The sequence below is a fragment of the Limanda limanda genome, chromosome 1 (genome assembly GCF_963576545.1).
Source record: "Limanda limanda chromosome 1, fLimLim1.1, whole genome shotgun sequence".
Taxonomy (NCBI): Eukaryota; Metazoa; Chordata; class Actinopteri; order Pleuronectiformes; family Pleuronectidae; genus Limanda; species Limanda limanda.
The window spans coordinates 17462731-17485384 of record NC_083636.1 but is presented as its reverse complement, the minus strand read 5'-3'; the positions used below and the strand labels follow the sequence as shown (position 1 = coordinate 17485384).

The following is a 22654-nucleotide window of genomic DNA, read 5'->3' as shown; positions in this document are numbered from 1 at the left end:
GAATGAGCACAGCAGATTAACTGTGCTGGTCCGTCTCATCTGACTTCACTTCCTCTGTGTCTTGAACCAGTTTCAGAGGAAATTCTGTCACCCTCCAGAGAACCACTGTCACAGTTCACTGGAGGGATCACAGCACTAGTCAGCAGATGGGAGACGTTTGCCTTCCAGGCTTTCTGCCATAAAGCCTTTGCGAGTTGTAAATTCCCTTCGCTGAATGTAACCAAACTGTAACTGAAAAGCTAGAAAGTCATTCTGCATACTCCTGACAGAAAACATCTCCCTGCAGGTGGAAACCACCCATTTGCGTGGTTTTAATTTTCTTCAATCAGATTTGGCATCATGACAACTGTCACAGCAACACAACTGTGAGTTATGAGTCAACAGCATGATAAGGACACGGCAACATGTCAGCTCAGACAGGCCTGCACCCTGACTCACCACTCACAAGAAATTTAAATGATTTCTTCTGTGTGCCGAAGGATTGATACCTTGAAGCGCTTCAGTTTCAGAGAATCTGTCCTTGTGATTTCTTGAGATTAAAACTAAGCAGAGAGTTGTGTAAGTAGCCTCTAGACCCGAGCCTCGAACATGAGGTTTTTGTTCTGACTCACTTTTCGCAAACAGCCAAAAAAAGTCTTCTTTCCCAGCAGCAACTGAACGGCAGCCAATAGTTCAGATTACAAACAGACACACACAGACACCTATACTTACATTATTCATTTTGTTTACATTTCTCTTCCAGGACTTAGATTAGATGAAACTCAAGCACAACAAATTATATGTTTCTATAGTGTGTATATGCTGTGGGCTATATTTCCACTGAAAAGCTGAAAAAAGACTCTGGTTATTTGACGCATTAATCCACAAAGTCAAGATCATAAATGGAATTAATAAACACAATATATTGATTACCTGACTGACTAACACATTTTCATGCATAATAGTATTTAACAGATGCAATATGTGGACTAGAAACAGATTTATTTCCTCTTTGAAAAACAGAAAACTGTACTTGGGGAAATCCCTTACTCTTATGAAGTTTGCAGCAATAAATCAGTACGACCACTAGATGGAAGTGTTTGACAGTTTTGGAGAGCAAATAAAGTCTCATGTGCTTCAGGTTTGAAGCATAGACTGTATATAGGTCTGAAGTGATGTTCTGACATCTGAGTGAGAATAGAAGAGGTAACAATAGAATCGGGGAATATGTGGAAATACACAAAGGGCTCTAAAACGACAAACAACCTTTTTTTAACTCACCAGACTGGTTTAAGAGCATATTTGATTCAAGGTAGTGCTTTTAAATATTGTTTTTCTCCCTCTATAGTTGGGATAATGTTGCTTGTCTGTACCATAGACAATTACTTTTGACGTAATTTAGAGCCAGAGTCTGCAGAGTAGTTATCATGGTGGGGTGCCTCGAGGTCTTGCAGATGCATGGTCTCGACCAATTGGGAGTCAGTCCCCGTGTTGGCCCTTTTTAATTGCATCAAATAACCAATTTAAACCAAACTTACTGTAAAAAAACACTTGGACAAACATAAGTGTGATAAGAACTAGTTTTTTTTTAACTATACTCCAGCCAGCCACCAGGGGGTGATAAAGACAGTTTGACTTCACTTCTGGGGAGCTGGCACGTGGACTGTCTTTATACATAGTCTGTGATTTGTACTGTTTCTATAAATGTGTTTAATTAATTGAGTGAAAAAGACGTTTGCGTACAATGGTCAATGGTTTTCTAATTTGTGAGAATGTCTGCTGGGAAAGGCGAAGCACGTCTTAGGTGAAGACACGTGGGGCCACACAAGAAATTAAAACATAAATATTTTAAGTTGAGGGAGCACAACATATATATTCTGGCAGGCGACCATCTTGGTCACATGTTACGAGTGTCGTTTCACAATCGACCAGGTTTGGAATTCACTCCACACACCTACGAGGAATCTCCGTGCTCTGTGAAGCACATATGAGTGTCCTCACTGATCTGATATGAGTCACAGCTCGAGTGTGACGCTGAACTGAGAGAAAGTCATAACAGGAAAAAGCACAGGTGGAAGTGATAGCATCAAGAATAACTGCGTTTCACTTCCTCCTCCTGTTTGGACAAGTCCATAAAAGTGAAGCAGATAAATTAAACACACAACATCACTCATGTGCTTTTTGTACTGTGACATATCCTCCATGTAAGTATAGTTAATAACCTTAAAAGGTTGTGTGTTCCATAAATGTTTCTATTTATGTTGTTCAGTGTGTCTTCAGTCCCACATTCCCACCAGCAGTCGGAAATGTTCTGTGTCATCTTCACTTTCTCTTAAATTTTGTTATTTATTCTACTTCACTTTCAGTTAGTGACATTTTACAACCAACTTTAGTTCACCACTGAGCTCTGTTATCTTTATCTTTTGTAGTTTCATGTTCAATCTAATCGAGACGGTTTCGTGGTTTCGTGGTCGGTCTCTGGGAAAATAGCTTCAGCTGCTGTGTGTGGGCCTCTGTGTGCTTTAGGGTGAATGTATATGAGACACTGCACAGAGAAAAGAAGGTGGCGGTCGCCCAATGGCACATTTTTTAGCCTCAGTAACTCAGACTGTGTTTTTACTGACTCTGTCTTTAGAGAGCTTTTCACCAGAGCCACAGAAAACAAGATGCGACTGTTCTCACAGGCCGTGTTGAACTCTTCAGGTTCTGCTTCTGCAGGTTCCAACAAGTAACAACTTTAATGACTTTAACGTTGAAACTTAGACGTATGTCAAGTAGGACAGATACGAAGGAATGTCAGAGTCCAAGAATGACTTTTACTTAATTGAAGATACCGAGGTATGTCACACAGACAGAAGTTATGCTTTCACATAGTCAAGCTGAGTGACATCAATTCTCACCTGGGTGTTTGTAGACTCAGTTATCAGTTCCACTTTGGTCTTCTTTGCTGTTTTATTACGGTGTGCTTACATAGAATAAACCGAAAAATCTGTATTGCTTTCTATGATCGTGTTGAGTTTTTATGTTTCTATTTTTTATTTTTAGTGTCTTTCTTTTAAATTATATGTAAATTGTCTTTGAGTTCCTGAATAAGCTCTATACAAAAAGTATCATTATTATTATTATCGTTTAGAAGGAACTGAAACATAAACTTACTAAACAACAAAAATAATCAACAACCAATTTCAAAGTGTGTAAAATATTAAGGACTTTGACATAGTCAGTCATATTTTGACATGTTTAAGACTATTTAAGGCCGAAAAATTCTGATTATTAAACTTTCGACATTTTAGGACCCCACAAAATTATACCTTATAAAGTGAAATTGGAATACACAGTGGTGCAAATAAAATAATTTAGAGAACCTTGTATCTGTGGTACTATTGATTCAAACAAGTCCTGTGCTGTGTTAGAGAGAACTATCATCTTAGATACGTTTCATCATTCACACACACACACACACACACACGCACACACACTGATTGCTCTTTTGTCGGGAATGCTCACCCTTGTGTTAAACCTTATGACTCTGATTTGTCTCAGCCCGTCAATGACTGCCCACCCTGTGCACATGACAGTCATTATGATTAAGTGATTGAGTGAGTCTGAGGACACGCATGCACGTGTGAAACCTAGAGTGGGCTCCTCCCGTCGCTCCTGCATGTGACACAAACCCTTTAATGCCACAGATGACGCGGGTTCAAAGTGCAAATGCAGCGAGGATCTAAACTCAGATTCGACAGCAGCATCACCACATTTATCTATTCAGATTACACATAAACGTGATGATTTCTTCTTTTTTTTCAATATTAAAAGTCTTGATTTAAAGGATTTGTTACGTGCACTGGGTGGGTGAGGGGTTTCCGTTAACACGTGTCGGGGAAGGCAGTGGGTTGTAAGTGGGGAACTTACTGGAGCCTCTGAGGACAGGCTAAGAGGATTTTCCATCTTAACGTCCCAGCAGCTGTCACAAACATTCAGTCACCTGGAGGTGATCCCTTCGAGAAGAGTGAGGGCCCCAAGTGTGTGTTTGTGTGTGTGTGGGGGGGGGGGACCTCTTTAGATGAGGATCCTTAGTCGAGAACAACAGTTTCCCAAAATAGAACAATTCAAAACAATCATCCCATGTATAGTGTGTTTACAGCTCACTATACATGTGTGTCAAAAAGTCTCAGCCACAGTCTCTTGAAGTGCATTTGAATCCATTTTGGTTATTATGTAACGCTGACACTCTGGTGCAAGCTGTGATCCTATGAGTCTGACCTCGGGCCTCTGGCTTTTCAGGAAGTGACATGGTTCTTCTACAAGGCCTGCACAAACCATAAGAAGACAAACAAGCCGTGCCTGTGGCAAGAGGAGCTAAATTTACACATTCACTGTTTGGTTTTGGAGACAAATACAAAGTAACACACCACCATCTTGCTGCCTGAGCTGTAGGAAACTGTGCTGCTCTCGTTGCACCACGTGGCCAGATCCTGTTCATTCTAATGCAAAAATCCTCTTTGTGAAAGTGACATGGTGCCGGCGATAGATAGAAAGCAGGATTAACCGATGCGTGGAGGGGGGGGGGGGGGGGGGGACATGGAGGGAGCCTCATGCATGGAGCACTCAGTGGGACTGTGCCGCTCGCTCCATTCAACTTGTGGAGGATTGCTCGAGGGCCACGACGGCTTTATCCCACATGTAAGTACAGTGCCGTGTCCTGCGCCTTCCCTTTCCCTCCGCTATCTCCTCCACTATTTCAAAGACATCAGCACAGCCGCCTCTCCATAACAACAACGCTCTGCTGCTACTGGCATCATTACCACAGCAACACCCTCTCAGTGGGAGAATCTCCTAGGTGACGCCCTCTATTGACACGCCTAGAGGTGGCTGGTGCCTTTTTCTAGGCAGGTGCATCCGTTGCAGGAGCAGAAGGAGTCGCCTGCCACTGGTTGGTCTTTTTTTTCTTTTTGTCTCTCCGTCTCTGTGGGAACACCTGTGTATCTCGTCTGGAAGTTGGCGGCAGAGTAAACAGAGCAGTCAAAGGAATTCAGATAAGAAGATAAGACACAAATCGGGAGTTTACATTTTGTTTTGTTTTTTGCAAAATGTGACTTCGAAACTTGCTAAACGTTGGTTGTGCAGCTCATATAATAAAAGGGATTACAACTTTCTGCTGTTGGGACCCAAACGTGACCTTCAGCTGGTGGAAACCGTGTCTGTTTGAAGACAAGAAAAACTGGCAAAGGCTGCAAAGCAAAGCAAAAAGGGGACACTGGACTCAGAGACTGACCTTGGGCCGAGGATGGAGGGGTATGGTTATGAGCACTTTATTGCAGAAGGAGAGAGGGAGAGCCAGGAAGCGGATAATCGGAGAATTGTGGGGGACACCCAGCTGCCACGTGCGAACCTTGGATCCCGGGAAGGTGAACAGTACCTCCGGCAGACCTCTCATGGCCATGGACACGAGACTGCAGCCCAGAGATACAGCGCCACGCGGATCCAGGCCGGCCTTGGCCCAGAGAGGTGAGTTACTGGAAAACACAGGGGAGAATTGGTCCCTTTCAGATGTAACTCGCACTTTGTGTACGTTATTTGTTTCATTAATGTGTCACAAACCAGTTTCCCGGCTGTTTGATATAAAAAATTCCCTGCTGTAGCGTTAATGTCTTTCGATCTCTGCAAAAGATGATGATGCTTGGTCATTTCTCTGATTGGCTGCACCTTTGTGACGCTGCACATGGAAATCAACTTCGTGCCACTGGGTCGGTTTACACGTCCACTCTCACTTGCATTCAGATCAGCTTGCAAATGCCCTCATGTTGTTATGTCCCCTGATTAACACGATGAACTTTACTCGTGAGATGTGCGACGGCCTTGGAGCTACCACTCTAGTCTTGTGAGCAGATGCCCACGTAAGAAAAGAAACAAAGCAACAACAAAGCAGAAATGTTAAGTTGCCAGGTCCTATTTTTATCGTTGCTCCCCTGCCCCTCCTGCACACACACACAATTCCACGATGCATCATCATCAAGGGAGGAGAGAGTGAGCGAGCGGCGGATGAACAAGGCTGAATCGACTGCTCAGAATAGCAACAGTGCATAAAGGAACCAGTGACCGATATATGCACTGACCGACATTTAATTTGACACAGACACAGGACCGGGGAAACGGATCCACCTTCGTCACCTCGGCAGACACGTCCAGGGACCCTCACCTCAGATTATTAGAACACGGGAGGACCAGGGGGGATGTGTTGAGTTACAGGGAAAACCTTAATCCCACCTCTGAGTCCTAATCCCTAACTTCTGACAGACAGGATCTGCAGTTCACTGTGCCTTAATTAGCAACCTCATTATACAACACATAGAAAAATATGATGTTAGCTCTTTATTTTGGTGATACTTCATGGATTATCTGCCATATATTGAGATTTGCTAAAAACACATTCTTGGTGTTGCTAAGGTGTAGAACACGAAGCCGATGTCCCTCATTTCCCTGACAATTTGCTCGTAAACCCTGTTATTCTGCTGCGTGAGGCCGTAGACAAGGAGATAACAGACACTGACAGGCGTATTTTTAGTCAGTCAGAGAGCAGCAGTGAATTTCTTTTGTCAGTAACTCATGCCAGCCATTTGTGCCGCCAACAGCTTGATAACCAAAGCAGCGCGCTGACAGGACCGTCAAGCAATGTGAGCGGGCATGTGTGTGTGCACTGCATTCTGGGAAGGTTTTATGTTGTTTGCCTTAAGTCAAGAGATTTACAACCTATTGTTTTAAGTATGATGAGGTGTTTTTATTTTTTTTACAAGGTTTGGCTTTGCTTATTCACTTCATTTTTAAAAGATTACTTATTTATTTCCTCCCTTTTTAATTTCCTTCCTTCCTTCCTTTATAATCAGATTTCCCAGCAACTAATTACCAATATTGTCTTCCTGGTTTTAATTCCCTTCATTTCCTGCCCTAAATATATGTAAACACCTGTATTTTGCATTAACTTTTGGTATTAAAATAAAAAGAATTACACGTGAGTCTACTTCCTTCAGACAGCAAAGCCGCAGCTTCAGCTACGCTCTGTCACACGTGATCCCCCCCCCCCAGTCTCATTACAACTGTTATCATGTGAATAAAATGTGCTCGGCTCTGGCCTTTCACTGCGCTTAATCCAGTTTAGATTATTTGACTTGTGACCAAAATTCACAGCAGCACCTCTTGAATTCAACGTAACGTTTCTCTAAGTTAAAATAGGCATGGAGTTTTGTTTTTTTACTTTGAGGAAGGAAATCAATACATCCTTCTCCTCATTTTTTCTACAGGTCTGGGGAATGACTCAGCCATTTGATTTCCTCCTTTTTTGAAGTCGTCAGATACATCCAGCAAACGAAATGAGGATTTATTTATAATAAACACAAATAAAATAATTTATTTATCAAGTGATCTATATTTTTTCCCCAATGAATTTTGAGAAAAAACTAAAACCATCAGAGGTCAATTTGAGGAAATAATCAGACTTGTTATCTTTGGTGTAAAAGTACTTCATCACAAATAAAGGTTGAGGTAGTATCAACGGAATAAACACAAAAATATCAACCGTACAAGTACTTAATAGACAGAAATACTGTTGGAAAGATACATAGTATTTTACAAGATAATGAGGTTTTAATGTGAAATCTTAAAGGACCCCACCGACCTAACTGCCTTTTTAATTCTCTCCCTTCTCATTAGAGACTGAAAAGGGTTAAACAACAGACTCCAGAACAGTACTCAGTAGTACCAGAATACTCCTGAATACTCGTAATCTGGCCCCTCAGGCCACGCGGCACGCTTTTAATAAAGGGCAATAAAGCACATGTCCTGTTTTTATAATGCACTTAAGTACTTTATCTGGTGGTTCGCTGCTGCTGATTACCGACCAGGTGCTAGTGTCCATACATTTAATATGTTGAGGTTTTACTTATTTCAACTTTTGTTTTATTGGTTGAACACGGCTTTTAGGATGTATTATTCTTTTCTTTTTAAGGGATCAGCTTTGACTCATGTGTTTCATACTATATGCTATATTTTGAGTATATAGTGTGAGTGTGCGTGCTTGTTTTCTTGACTATGTTTGGGTGGGACAAATTCCGATCATTCTGAATTTTCATGTGAAAATACTCTAAGTGCATGTACAGTATTTATCTTTTAAATTTAGTGGATGAATAGAGATAAATAATAGAGGTGATTAAATGTCCATTACTGCCACACACAGACACAGTCTTCATGACTTCAGACGACATTACACTGACATTGGATTTCCATAACCATAGTTACTACTTGCCTAACCTAAACCTAACCTTTATCTAGTTTAATCCTAGTAATAGCCTTACCTTCACCTATGTTTTTATAACTATCTAGTCCTAACCTTAACCTAGAACCAAGCTAAATCCTAGTTACCACTTGCCTTACTCTAAATTCTACCTTAAATCATATCTTCAGCTTAGTTATTTATTAATAGCACGGGTTAGGGTTAGGTATTTATAGGGACTTGATTCGAAAGATAAGATAATCAGTCAGGGATAAACAACAGTAAAGTAATAATAGGTAGCATGCAGTGTTTTATAATGTAAGGAGATATAAGAATAAGATGAATTACATATATGGAGTAAAGATCTACAAAAGGACCCAGTGTAAACAGTTAGATCCTAAAAACACACACACAGGCACACACACACAGGCACACACACACACACACACACACACACACACCAGGATGTAGCGGGTAAAACACGCCTCTGACTGGAGACAGGGGATGTGACGCTGCTGCTGCTCCTACATAACACCAACACACACTGTCTGCACACTCTCACACACACACACACACACACGCTCCTCTCTCCACTTTTCATGCAGACCTGCACTTTCACGTCTCGGGGCCACGAGGTGTTTTCATCCACTTTGTCCTTCCAGGTAAAAACTAAAATCCTCTTCCTCCTTCACCCTCCTCTTCCTCCTTCACCCTCCTCTTCCTCGGTGCTCGGTCCTCCAGCCCGAGTTCACACCGGGGAAAGTTGCCTCCGTCCTCCGTCAACGTGGGCATCGTCTCCTCGCTGCTACTAGCTAACGCTGCTAATGCTAAATGCTAACGCCCCCCACCCTGTCTGTCTGAACGCAGATCTGCCCAAAATGTTTCCTTATTCTTCTTCTTCTCCTCTCGCACATCTGCACCAGATGTGTCAGCTTTATGCGATGTGTCTGTTTTTAACAACACACAACGAGCTAGCATAGCAGCTGTAGCCACATCAGGTGGAGCTGCAGAGCAAAGTGACTGTTTCAGCATTAAAATGCTCCTCATTTATAATCCAGCATTTTATTTATGTTGCTAAATTTACCTTTTTAAATGTATAATCCACGTGGCTGAACGCAGCTCCAGCCACGTGACCAGCTGTCTGATGAAACACTGTTAGCAGAACTGGTATTTTTTAATCCTATTGTCTTAGTATTTACTTAAAACAGCTTTTATTATATAGAGCTTCGCGGGGGTTGGTTTTCTATACATTTATTCAACTTCCCTCGCCTCACATGCTATAGATAAAGTGCCACCACCCGCTTTGCCCTCCTGACCATCTCAGATCGATTCGTCATCACTCAGCATCAAACCTGCATCCAGCACATGTCTCTGGGAGGAAGCCCCAGACTCGAACCCGCCACCGAACTCCCTTCGCGTTCCGGTTCATTTACGTTTCTCTCCGTCCTCACGACGAACACAATCACATTAGTAACACATCATTGATTGTTGAGCATGTGACGGAAGCTGCTCCTCAGTACGGCTCTTGTGTGAGACTCGAAACACAATGAAGTGCTGTTGAATTTCCACTTTTAGCGGATGGGTCTCCTGTTGTCGTTAAAATGCATGGAGGCTACCATTAGCTTGAATGCTAACGCTGTTGTGATGATGTGATACGACTGAAATGTGACAGATGCTAACACGGATAATCAGCTGTAGCATTGTTGTTGTTATTTTTGTTGTGTGTCATTGTAAAAACAAAGGTGGGTCAACTGTGTGTAGCTAATGTGTGCTAGCTCCTGATAAGTTAATGTAAACGGACAATTCACTCCAAATAATGTATTTAATTAATTTTGTATTATAAATCAGGCTCAACTTTATTTATAAACCATGCGCCACCGGCCTCAGTGGTCCGGGTAGAAGTCAGTGGGTCACACGGACATATTTCACCAGGACACGCGGTCGTGTGGGGACTCCTGCTGCGTTTGTTGAAATCATGTTGTTTCCCAATGCGACGGATTTATGATCTGTAAACAACAATGGTTTTAATCTGATGCAGAGATATTTGGGATTATCTTTATTATTTTGTTTTGTGCACAGCAGGGTTGTTAGTTTCAGGTTTGAAGTTATACACAAATGTGTGCACGAAAACCTAAAGTTTTAAAAATACAAAATACCTATACAGCAACTTGTGAAAATCATAATGTCAACAAGACTATTAAATACTTCATATATGTATGAATCATAAGAGAAGGGGTCAAGAATGTAGAACTGAAAAACAATAAACTATTTTATAAGACAATTACAGCGTTAACAGTAAAGGAGTGTTCATTATCTGACCAGCACAATTTGAGTCTGGACTTTCTCCAGATTTCCAGCAGGAGATTCTGCGCTCTGAATCTAACATGCAGCCCCTCTGGAGAATGTCAGGAGATCTTAAAGCAGCTTAACACAGTTTAAGGACATAAGCAATAAGAGTCCATGTCCTTTGGTTTAGCTCTTTGTCACAATATGCTCCCTGGTGACACACAGGAAGCTGTGTAAAGGGGATGCAAGGCCCTTGAGGGTGTCAGACATGGAAATCATCACACCTTTTTTCATTTAGTGATAGACAAGAGCACGAAGGGGATGCTGATAATTCTCCAGCATCGTTTTTGTTCTCTCCAGCGCCCTGAAGAGGCCTTTTGTCAGCACACGATCATCACAGGACTGTTATTGCTTTCATAAGAGGAGGAAGCATCTGGCACCTGCTCAGGCACAGGCGCTCTGACCTGATGTTGCATGAGGGATGCTGCTGTTGCCATGGTTATGTCTTCCTGTGAGAAGGTCATTAAAGCTCTGCCTGGGAAGGGGATGTCTAGTGTTCTGGCGGAGCATCCTCGCGCTGTATGTAAGATGAGCATCTGCTATGTGATTTCCGAGCTCTACAGTTGATTTGAAGTTGCCTCTCCTTGTTATTTGGCAGCATGGCGGATTACCTAATCAGCGGCGGCACAGGCTACGTGCCTGAAGACGGACTCTCGGCTCAGCAGCTCTTCTCGATCGGCGATGGCCTCACGTACAAGTAAGTTTCCTTTTTCACAGACTTGGAACTTTATTCCCTTTTTTAAATCTCAGTTCAGTAATCAAATCAATTCATAGTGAGGTCTCCTGATTTTTTTTTAACCTCACCTCCGCGCACCGGTGGGTGAAGTGTTCGCACAGCGCTTTGTAATGGCCAACGCATTTTGAACCAGCAGATCTGACCAACAGTGCGTTGTCTCCGACGGTCAAACGGCTGAAGAGCTATGCTCTAAAGGAGATGGGTTGACTTACAAGTGAGTAAAACAAGTCATCTTCCAACTATTTTGAAACTGTGCCATTTAAAAGCCTTTGTGTCTCCGAATGGTGAATTCAAAAGGGGGAAGCAAATGACTGTCCTAACTCAACTTTGAGAAAAAACAATATTAAAGTCTGAATCTGGAATCATTTAAAGTGCATGAATACAGAAGATAAACTGAGTGCTCGTTAGATCTCTCGACCTGAACTTGGTCATAGGGCTGAAATTTGCTTCCAGTAGACGCCACCGCATTATGAGCTTCCACTAAGATCACAGTGCACGATTTGTCCTGTGTGCATGATGGAACAGCTTGTGCACTTTCTTGGTGACACTATCGATTAATCAAGGTGCTAATTAAGCGCTGATTGCTCACATTCTGGTAACACATGCTTTAAAAATCATCACACGTTCTGCCTAAGATTTCTAATTTCTAATCAAATCCATAATTTTTGTATTTTCTTAATAACTAATGACAGGCAAATTGTCCATCTCGGGTGTAGTGGCTGTTGGACACATACGCATGAAGCATGCATCTACTTCTCACCTTTTTGATTTTGCTGAACTAAAACTTTTTCCAAACTTCATGACTGTGCTTAACTCCTGAATATGTTTTGCCACAGGTGCTGCCACGACAGGGGTGGGGAACCTTTTTCCAATTGGGGGGCCATTTCAGTTTTCTTAACATCCTTCAAGAGCCAAACTAAACTGGGAAATTCATACATTGCACTAAAACTTTCTCTCTTATATGAGTTGTCCAAGTTTGGGTCAGTCAGTGTTCGAGCGAAACTCATGTAAACATCATGTAAATGGTGGTTTGAAACAATCCTCAGGACATGCAAACAGTACGAGCCTCAAGCTTTTAATTGAATGGAAAACGTAACGTCGTTTGAGTGTGTCCACGTGTGATTGAATAACGGCCGCCACACTTTAATCAAGCGCATCACGACCAAAGGAAATGCTGCGCACATGATTCCCTGAATTGACATCATGTGAAGTGCAGGAAGAATTGGCATGAATGGGTTTAGTCTCAGGATGAAAGAGGCCGTACAAGCCGCTTGTCCTGTGTTTCAACCGTTTTATAACTCTAATAAGATTTCAGATAACAGCGAAACAGTCGAATATGAAAGTGTTTTACTGGCACTGATTTGGTGTGTCTGACCGGGTCACCTACATCTTATTTTAAACAAATCGAATGGTTTCAGCTAACCCACATTCTTTTATAACTAAACACACACAAAGGACCACATGGTCACAAGCTGTACACCCTGTAGTTGGCCTATCTCACATTTTTAAATCCTGACGGGCAACTTCCCTGGCAGAGAGCTCCCATTAGACCTTAATAAAAGAGTAGTGTAAACCTAGTGGGTGTGTTACAAGCACAGATGTATGATTATTTAATTTTTTTACTCATGGAACAGAGCAGTCAGTGGCAGTTATATTCCTTCTGCCAACTGTAGCTTGTCTGCCTTCTTTTGTTTTGACACACAAACCAAATAAAGTGGTTGACGTCAGATGTTCAAATGTTAATCATTGACCCCGGCCATCATTACCTCTGCTAACGAGTTTATGCTTTCGTTTGATGGTCTCTTAGTTCGTAGCTTTTCCTAATTAAACTTTCTTCAATATTTAGAGATGTGGTATATGGTATGGATTATCTGCCCTTGGGAAACTTCCAAATGCTTTTTGTGGGTGTGGACATAATGTACTTTAGAAGCAGGTAAGACCAGTTGTGGCCACGTTTTTCCTTTTTGGCATCATTCCTTTGTCTACATTTGAACAATCCTACAACACTATAATAATCTCCAAGCCTGTGTTTCCTTAACATTAACAAAGCCGACTGATTGAGCTCTTGTGCACCACTGACCCAGAGTCAGTAGACCTGGCCTGTGTGCTGCAGCTGAGGTTTGCGGCCGCTGCTAAATGCTAGCAGATGTGTGCTGGGCCTCTTACTCGACCTTTACGTTTCGTTTGGGTTGTAAAAACGAGGGGAAACAAACAGGACTCCTCCCTCGCAGCGTTCCCATCAAGTGTGGATATTTCAGACTTTTTCCCTTCCACACCCACCACGCAAGATCACAGAAGATGAGGCTGTTTCATATGTCAAAATGACTGTCATGAAAATGTCTATTTCTCCCCCTCTCACTGTTGCATACACCTGCCCTGCTCACCATTTATCTTATTATCTCCTTGTACGAAGCTGCCCTCATTCCTCCATCTGTCCCCATCTTGAACTCGCACCTGACTGCTAAAACCGCAAGTGCATACTTGCATAGTTTGGTTGAAAAACCACACACCATACCTGTGTCTAACTCCGGCTCATCCAGTCAACTCGCTCCACCCTTCATTTTGCTCTAGGGCCACGTGTTTATCTTTATGAAAGTGCTTGCGCAGCACAGGAAATCCTGAAGTCATCGACTAGAAAGAAATATTGAATTACTCCGTGATGACAGTGGTAGAAGAAGAACTTGAACATTCTACTGAAGTAACAGCACCACATTAGGTTTCTACTTGAGTAAAAATGAAGTACTGCTTTTAAATATACTTAATGTGCATAGCCTGTTCCCTAAGCAACGGTCTACTACATCAGCAACTGTGCCAACTGTACAAAAAACGTGCAGTAACATAGTAAATGTACTTGGTTACACCCCCCCTCCCCTGCCTGAGGCCAGCTCATGATCACTGTCAGAAGTTTGTCTGTTTTGAGTCATGTTTTTTTTGTATTCGTCACATTAACATCTGTGTGGTTTTCAGTTGCGACTCACATTTGTCCACTTTTCAGTTCCTGTGAATTCACCCTCTTTCAAATGTTGAGAAACTGTTTCAGTTGTCTGCTTCTCTTTGATATATTTCATACAATACAGCGTTGATGTTCTTTCAGACTCTCTCATTCCTAAGTTGTGAGCATTACCACATGCATTTTCTTTGTCTTTCAGTGACTTCTTGATCTTACCCGGCTTCATCGACTTTACATCAGATGAAGTGGTGAGTACACAACCGAAAAGCAGTTATCCAAGACCTATGATACCTCTTTCCCAGTGAGGCAGTCCAGGGGCCAGTTTGAAGCCAGTGCGCGATCTCGACCAGTTCCACAGCCAAAAAACTGGTTCCAACTCTGCCCTGGTGTACAAGAAAGAACCTGTTAGGTCAGGGCCTGGGGGCAGGATTATCACGACCAACCAAAACATTACGCGACCACCATTTTAAACCCTCAACTCTGAAACCAGCCCTAGCACCAGGTTCACCTCTGTTGGTTCTATGAGGTCTGTTATTATTCTAGAAGATTGTTGCAAGTACATCTGAGTCGAGATTTAATGGGTGTTCTTGAAGAAGCCAATCGTTTCTTGAGTTCCGCCCACTCCCCTCATGATGATGAAGTGGAGCAGTGTCGGCAGACAGGCCATTCCTGGCAGAGCCACTTCCTAAACCGTCAGCCTTATTACAGTCGAGTCTTTTAAATTTTCTTCCCTTTAAACAAACCTCTCGTTTAGACCTCAGGATTATTTTGGTAACCGCAGCTCTGACAAAAATAGCTTTGTTTTTGAGTAAAACCGTCACTCTCTCTCCTCCTCGCTGCCCTGCTATTTTAGCTCACTGTGGTCACCCACTGGCTGCTCCCTCACCCTCAGGTTTACATCTGTGTCTGGTCGGCTGCTCATCCACGTCTCTCGGTAGATGACGGCAGAGTTAATCTCCCGCGCTGTACATGAAATCCCCCCCCTCTTCTGGTTTGTCAGTTCTAGAGGGTTTTTTAATTTAATTGATATCTCTAATCTCCCGCTGTTTTCCAGCTCTTATGCTTTAACTGTGCGAGCTGCTTGTCTGCCTCAATGCGTTGTCATGGGTTAGAGTCTCAGCGTGGCCTAGTTCTTCCCTGGCTGGTCGACCTATTGAAGCTTAAATAAAACAAATGCTTCCAGATTTGGCCTCGGTCCCAACTTAAAGTTGAGAAGTGAAATATTTTCCACACACAGCAGCTCACTTAGGTTTGCGTTCACTCTGTGAAAAAACGCCACGTGGGAGAGGAGCTGTTGTGGGAAATTCCCTGGGGTTATGATGTTCTGGACATGTTTTCCTAACTCTCGGCTGAATGTAGCGGGTTAGTGCTGTTATGCTCTCTTAATGGAGAAAGTGCTCTCAGGTGGTATTCTCTTGCCTTCACCATGGACCTGTGAGAAAAGAGGCTCGCAGCCTCCAGAGTTTATGTCTGACATAGATAAGGAGTAAAAACTCAGACATTTTAGGTCTCGTATGCTGGTTTGTTTTTCCCATGTGCTATGGAATGTCATTATTTTTACTCCCTCCAGCTGAAGATAACAAAAAACTGTCACTGTTATGGGAATCGGTGAGAAGAGAAAATTCAATCTGGCTGTGGGAGAGACTGTAGCATTTTCAGGTTTAGGTCCCTGAGAGTGACTCTGAAGTTTAATTTTCTGTAGACATCTCATATCACAAACTAGGATGATGGACTCACTGGAGTGGAATCTCCTCCACATGATTGTCTACTTTTTTACAATTGAATTATAAAAGAGTAGAGGAAATGGTCTCATAACCCAAAGATTTTTGCCAGGGAAGTAGTTTTTGTCTCATTAACTACCCAACTGGTTTACATGGAATGTTGTGGCGGGATTGGACGTGACCCACAGAAGAATCAATCAAATATTGGTGTGCATTCAAATCAGGCCTCATCGCTCCACTGAGTCTGGAAACTGGTTTTGTAGTTTTTGCATAATCCCGTGAACAAACAAACAGACAGGTGAAAGTACAACCTCTAATGGAGGTGATAAACCCTTAAAGACACACCAAAGCCTAGTATGTAATACTTAAAATGAGTCTGTCTCATAAGTCTGCTTACGATGAACTTACTGGCCTCTTGTTAATTGAGTTTTTTTGTGTCACTGAAATGGATTTTAGACATTTAATGCTTTGAAACAACAGTAGAGTCCTGTGTGTCTGTCTAGTTCATTCCGCCCCCTAGTGGTTTATAAATGAAATGTCAAACGCACTCCAATGTGCATTACTGTCTTGTTTTTGTCTCCAGGACCTGACATCCGCACTTACCAAGAAGATCACTCTGAAGACCCCTCTCATCTCCTCCCCCATGGACACAGTCACAGAGTCGGGCATGGCCATCGCTATGGCGGTAAGATGGCGCTTCCCCAAAACTGCTATTGTGGAAAAATAATTCCTTAATTTCATCATCCTATAACATATTTCCTTTTTGACTTTTTAATCTGGCAGCTAATGGGAGGCATCGGCATCATTCACCACAACTGCACGCCAGAATTTCAAGCCAACGAGGTCCGCAAGGTCAAGGTAAATGAAGATGATCCCTCATAACTACTTTAAAAATCTACTTTATGTCGTTCACTCATTGCGTGTCGTTTGTGTTTGTTTGCTTAGTTATCTTGTTGTATTCTTGTGTTTGTATAACACTGTTAAATTATCATTGTGTGTTCTTTGGCTTTACACTGCTCTTGCATAAATCAATGGGGACACAAACACAATAATTAAAATACTTATGTTTGGTTTTGGCTTCCAGAGGTTTGAGCAGGGCTTTATCACAGACCCAGTGGTGATGAGTCCGCGCCACACGGTGGGGGATGTGTTTGAGGCCAAAGTTAGACACGGCTTCTCTGGTATTCCTGTCACAGAGACGGGCAAAATGGGCAGCAAACTGGTCGGCATCGTCACCTCCAGAGATATCGACTTTCTTTCTGAGAAAGACCACAGCAAACCTCTGGGGGAGGTGTGTATCTTTCCTTTATTGTTTCCTATATGCATCCCTTGAAATTTGTTTTATTGGCATCCCTAGTAATTCTTACATTCATCTGGGCCGATCATCTTCTAGGCCATGACTAAGAGGGAGGAGCTGGTTGTAGCTCCAGCCGGTGTAATGCTGAAAGAAGCTAATGATATTCTGCAGCGCAGTAAAAAAGGTGAATAAAAGTTTGTGCATGAAATCAAGCAAGATTTTCTGCTTGAAGTATTTAAAAATGTAGTTTTATCATCCTGTGGTTCATTCTCTCTGTGAATAGGCAAACTTCCCATTGTGAACGATAACGACGAGCTGGTGGCCATTATTGCCAGGACGGATCTGAAGAAGAACAGGGATTACCCACTGGCGTCCAAAGACTCCCGCAAACAGCTGCTCTGTGGCGCCGCCATCGGCACCAGGGAGGACGACAAGTACAGACTGGACATGTTGGTGCAGGCTGGAGTGGATGTTGTTGTACTGGTGCGTGTTTTAGCACTAAGACTGGAGTTTTTAAATATTTGAATTTGAAAATGATCCTAAAGCCCTAAAATGTTGTCTCCTCAATTAGTGTTTCTTGTATTTATCAATAACACACTGAATTTACCTTAACCCAAAAACTGTTTTTGCATTTCTAGGACTCCTCACAAGGCAACTCGGTGTATCAAATCAACATGATAAATTATATTAAACAGAAGCATCCAGAGTTGCAGGTGGCGGGAGGAAACGGTGAGTTTGTTGACAAAATAAACAAAAGTTTCTGTTCCATTGTAAACTAGAATTTCTCTGTAGAGAGCGAATCTCCGCCAGCACCAACATTTTCCTTAAATTTAATCAAGCTGTAGTTTTTTTACATAATCCTGCTGACAAATGGAAGCACAAGGGTGAAAACATAAATTGATTGGCGGAGGTAATCATGTGCTTATGGGTGGAATAAAGCATTAGTCAAAAGACATTCATTTCGTAATCGTTTTTATAATATCCCCAAATTCTAATTCTTCTCTTTCTGTTTGCCCACCTGCAGTGGTCACAGCCGCCCAGGCCAAGAATCTGATCGATGCTGGTGTGGATGCGTTAAGAGTGGGAATGGGCTGTGGCTCCATCTGCATCACACAGGAAGGTACTGATCTGTTTTACGGTCACAGCTTGTTTTATCTTTCTCATTGTCTGAAGACCTGGTACCAATTAAGCAGCGGCACATTTAGATATAGGAATACGAATGTTAGGAAGTTGTTGTATGATTTTATATATAAGAAGCACAAGAAGAAGGAAAGGCGATCAGTCGCTAGCAGTAACAAATACCGTGAGACCACTCCTAGTTGTCATGGTGATCAACCAAGGCCCCGATCTGGGTTGCCATGGGGACGGGCCTCTCATGCTCAGACTAGGTCACGTTCATCAGCGAGAACAGCACAGACACGTTTCAGCTAAAAGGACATGAACCTGAAGTATCTCAGGGAAAAGAACGCTGCGTTCTGCTCGTCCCAACCCCTGCATCACCCCAGCGCGCTGTGGGATTTGTCTCCATGGCGATCGTGTTAAATGATGTTTCTCTCCCTTCCAGTCATGGCGTGTGGGCGGCCCCAGGGGACCTCCGTGTACAAGGTAGCAGAGTACGCCCGACGCTTCGGCGTGCCAGTCATTGCTGATGGTGGCATTCAGACCGTGGGTCATGTGGTGAAGGCTCTTTCACTCGGAGCGTCGACTGGTGAGCTTGTGACACACACTGTCGTAACATCTTCCTGTCAACAAAGTGGTTCATATCTGCAGTGAGGAGGTCAGGTTGGCTAATACAAGAACGCAGACATGACTCTCTCCCGTCTCCCACGCCAGTTATGATGGGCTCATTGCTAGCGGCGACCACTGAAGCTCCGGGAGAGTACTTCTTCTCGGACGGCGTGCGGCTGAAAAAGTATCGCGGGATGGGCTCCCTGGACGCCATGGAGAAGAGCACCAGCAGCCAGAAACGCTATTTCAGGTACGTTAAGAGGTCACGAGTCATGAAAAGCCAAATTGAGGCATCATTGGCTGAATTTACAGTCTGTGACCACTTGAGGAGAGTGTTTAACTGTGTGATGTCTTTTCCACAGCGAGGGGGACAAGGTGAAGGTAGCCCAGGGCGTGTCGGGCTCGGTGCAGGACAAGGGGTCCATCCACAAGTTTGTTCCGTACCTGATAGCTGGGATCCAACATGGCTGCCAGGACATCGGGGCAAAGAGTCTCTCGGTCCTCCGGTGAGTAGTTTGTGCTTTCGTGGATTAATGGTTACAATACAAATGTCAGCTTTTGTTGTTATATTGAAGAACATTTGTGTTTTGCTCAGTTCCATGATGTACTCTGGGGAGCTGAAGTTTGAGAAGCGAACCACATCTGCACAGGTGGAGGGAGGCGTCCACGGACTCCACTCGTAAGTAACACAAGTACTCATTGGGATAATTACTGCAAAACTTGTATGGAGCACATTTTAATCAAATGTTTTCTTTCCATTCTAACTGCTAATAAACAGTTTTGCTCCACCAGAGTCTAATAGATGATTGATGTTAGCAAATGCTGGAATTGAAAGTAAAGTTTCTCTATAGTTGCAAGAAAGTTGCTGAGAAAACAAACAAAGCAACAAAAACTATTGTTTTTAGTGTCATTATTTGCTTTAATGATTACCTTTTATTTTATACTTTTTAATATATGTTTGATTGCATTACTGATTATAATCTGGCTTTTCTATATTTTATTTGTTATTATTTTCTGCTTGTAAATGTGGATTTGTCAACCTGTTTTTTATATATTCGAGCAAATGCTGATCCTTCTTGCATGTTTCTTCTCTTCCCCAGTTATGAGAAGCGGCTCTACTGAACGGGGGGGAGGTGGCTTGAGTGAACATCGGCGGTGCACATGAGCACACTTGATCTAACAATGCCCCACACGTTAAACTAAAAGAATCCGTTACCACCCACTGCACCCCCTCTGGCCCTGCTCCTCCGTGCTGTATCCACTGCTGCTCTCTCTCCGATCCCAACCGAGCTGCTTGGTGTAGGGGAAGGAAAGACGCACAGTAGCGAAGTGAGAATCATCGAACTGACACCGACTGTCTGAACACCTGGGACTTTGGACTCAAGAAGCGGCGCATCAGGGTTTTCAGAACGACATGCACGCCTGTATCTGGAGTATGCAGCCTGATCCCGATTGTGTCTGTGCGTGTGAGGTACAGACTGTCTGGGTGAAGTGTGAGATATCGTTTAAATGTGTCCCCTTTTTGTCCCCTTATATATATTATCATTATTATTATTATTATTGAGTCTAAAACAGCCATGGTGCAGTTTCCATCAGCATTAATTTTTCCACGCTGACCAGCAGAGCTCCCTGTCGGAAGCCTCACGCATCCTACTTCGTAAACACACTTGTGGGTGTGCCGAAGACAAGATGAAGCACTTGTGTGTATGTGACTAATGGCAATCCTCCCTTTTTCTTTTCTTCCTTTTTTTGCGTTTATACGTCACAACAGATTTAAGCTACTTAATCAACGGTAGCCACTTCTGTTTCAGTGCATATTGTTTACTTTGTGTGTTGTGGATCGCGAGGTACGAGACATTTGGCCGATGGCAGTCCTGCTGGCTACGTCATTTCCTCCGCCGTCACCTGAAACCGGTGGATCGATCACCAACCCACAGTTGTTAGCACTGTGGACATTTCATTCTCCCCTCAAAGACATGTTGAGCCAAATAATCAGCGTCCTCTATCAGTGCGTTGTGTTCATATGTTGAGCACGGAAGGGACCAAAAAGCTGAGGACCAGGTTTGTTTAAAAGAAAACAACCTAAGGTGTATCAATCAAAACTAGTAAATAACGAAGACAATGATCGTTTCTTTGCTCTTTATTTGAAAACGTTTAGATCGTACTTTCTATTTAACCTGCTTAGTCTCCCGGGGCCTTGAATTGAGCATGAAGGGTTTTTGATATGCATGTTAGTTTTTTCACGAAAAGCCAGACATGGCTGTATTTATATTCTGCTCAATTGTAATTGCATACATACTGCCAAGTGTTTTGACACTTCCTTCTGACACTCTTCTTTTGTAACTTCAAAACCAAAATCCGCACAAGATGTCGCTTGTTTTCGTTATCACTCGTTCAGTCCTGCGCTCTCTCACAGTAGGTTCTGTGTGTCAGGCTTATTTGTTGTTTTTGTTTTTACCAGATATATGCCTTGAAACAGGGATGGATACAGGCTGCAGGTGACAGATCGGTGAAAATACATAATGCTACACACCCTCGCTTCCTTTTTCTTACTTTGTAACAGTTATCGCTGTGTGTTGTCATTCAGCTGATGTAGGAGTAGGCTTTTCTAACATTTTCATACTGGTTGTCCTTTTTGCCAGCTGTATTTTTTTTTTTTTTTTTTTTTTTTTAATAAAACCTCCCAGAGTATTAGAGTTCAGTTGCTTTCGCTAATGTAAGTAACCCTGCACAGGGTTCACTCGACAAACAGAGGTCTTGCCGTTGGAATGAAATGCGAGAAAATGTACATGGAAATATATGAAAAAATATATATATACATCTATATTCAGTTAAATGACTGCTGCGTGTTCTCAGTCTCCCACCTAAAGACATAATTCAGGTTCTTTTAAAATGTCTTATTTGTCAAGACCTGAGTCCTGCTCGTCCATTTAAAAAGCCCAAACGGATTAAGTTAGATGTTAGTGTTGCACGTTCTATGATTTAAAAGTCTTTGTACTGACGAGCAGTTAAAGCTGCCATAGTGGTAGCCTCTGCAACCTACAGCCAAAACCCGAGAACAAGGGCTTTTTAGATTGACAGAAAAGACTCAGTCGTCAATAAATAAAGTTTTTTTCTTTTGAGGAGTATCACTTCAGAACATGTTTACTGTAATAACACTCAACAAGAGGAAGGTTACTTTTTGCTGTTCAATATGTTTAAGAATAAATAAATAAAACTGTTTTTGGTTTACTGTCTTCTTTAACACAAGCTGTCATGTCCTGTTCCAGGATATAAAGTCAAATGAGGCAGATGTTATAAAAACAAAACTTTTATTAAACAATGTGTTGAGCAAAAGTTATATTTGAGCATAAATAAATTAGTAAGCGAGCCATGGAGGAGGCTGTCAGATGTAGAAGCTCAGTCCATCGGTGATACAAGTCACAGGGAAAAGGTAGCGTGATGTTCAGCCAGTAGAGGGTGCCGCTGCACCATAACTCAATGCAGCATATTGGTATGAAGAGTTCATGGTTCGCAAACTCAATATTAATCCCAGTATTTCAACATGACATAGAACGACAGTTATATTCTGCTGAACGTGAAAGTGTATTACTTCAGTAGTATTTAATAAGTGCTTAATTCAGTCACAGTA

General features: G+C 42.5%; 1 protein-coding gene across 3 annotated transcripts; it reads left to right on the top strand.

Moving 5' to 3' along the window:
- Nucleotides 1–8774: 8774 nt before the first annotated feature.
- impdh1b (IMP (inosine 5'-monophosphate) dehydrogenase 1b) lies at nucleotides 8775–22244 on the top strand. Of its 3 annotated transcripts, none has more exons than XM_061073530.1 (16): nucleotides 8775–8907; nucleotides 11190–11288; nucleotides 11464–11541; nucleotides 14477–14525; nucleotides 16582–16683; nucleotides 16782–16856; nucleotides 17083–17289; nucleotides 17392–17479; nucleotides 17579–17778; nucleotides 17934–18024; nucleotides 18320–18415; nucleotides 18860–19003; nucleotides 19129–19273; nucleotides 19386–19529; nucleotides 19619–19702; nucleotides 20124–22244. In XM_061073530.1, exons 2-16 carry the CDS (start codon nucleotides 11191–11193, stop codon nucleotides 20143–20145), a joined length of 1623 nt encoding a protein of 540 aa, XP_060929513.1. In that variant the 5' UTR covers nucleotides 8775–8907; nucleotide 11190; the 3' UTR covers nucleotides 20146–22244. The 3 variants fall into 3 exon arrangements, with proteins under 3 accessions (XP_060929513.1, XP_060929503.1, XP_060929519.1); XM_061073520.1 differs by having other exon boundaries at nucleotides 11461–11541; XM_061073536.1 differs by lacking the exon at nucleotides 11464–11541.
- The last annotated feature ends 410 nt before the right edge of the window (nucleotides 22245–22654 follow it).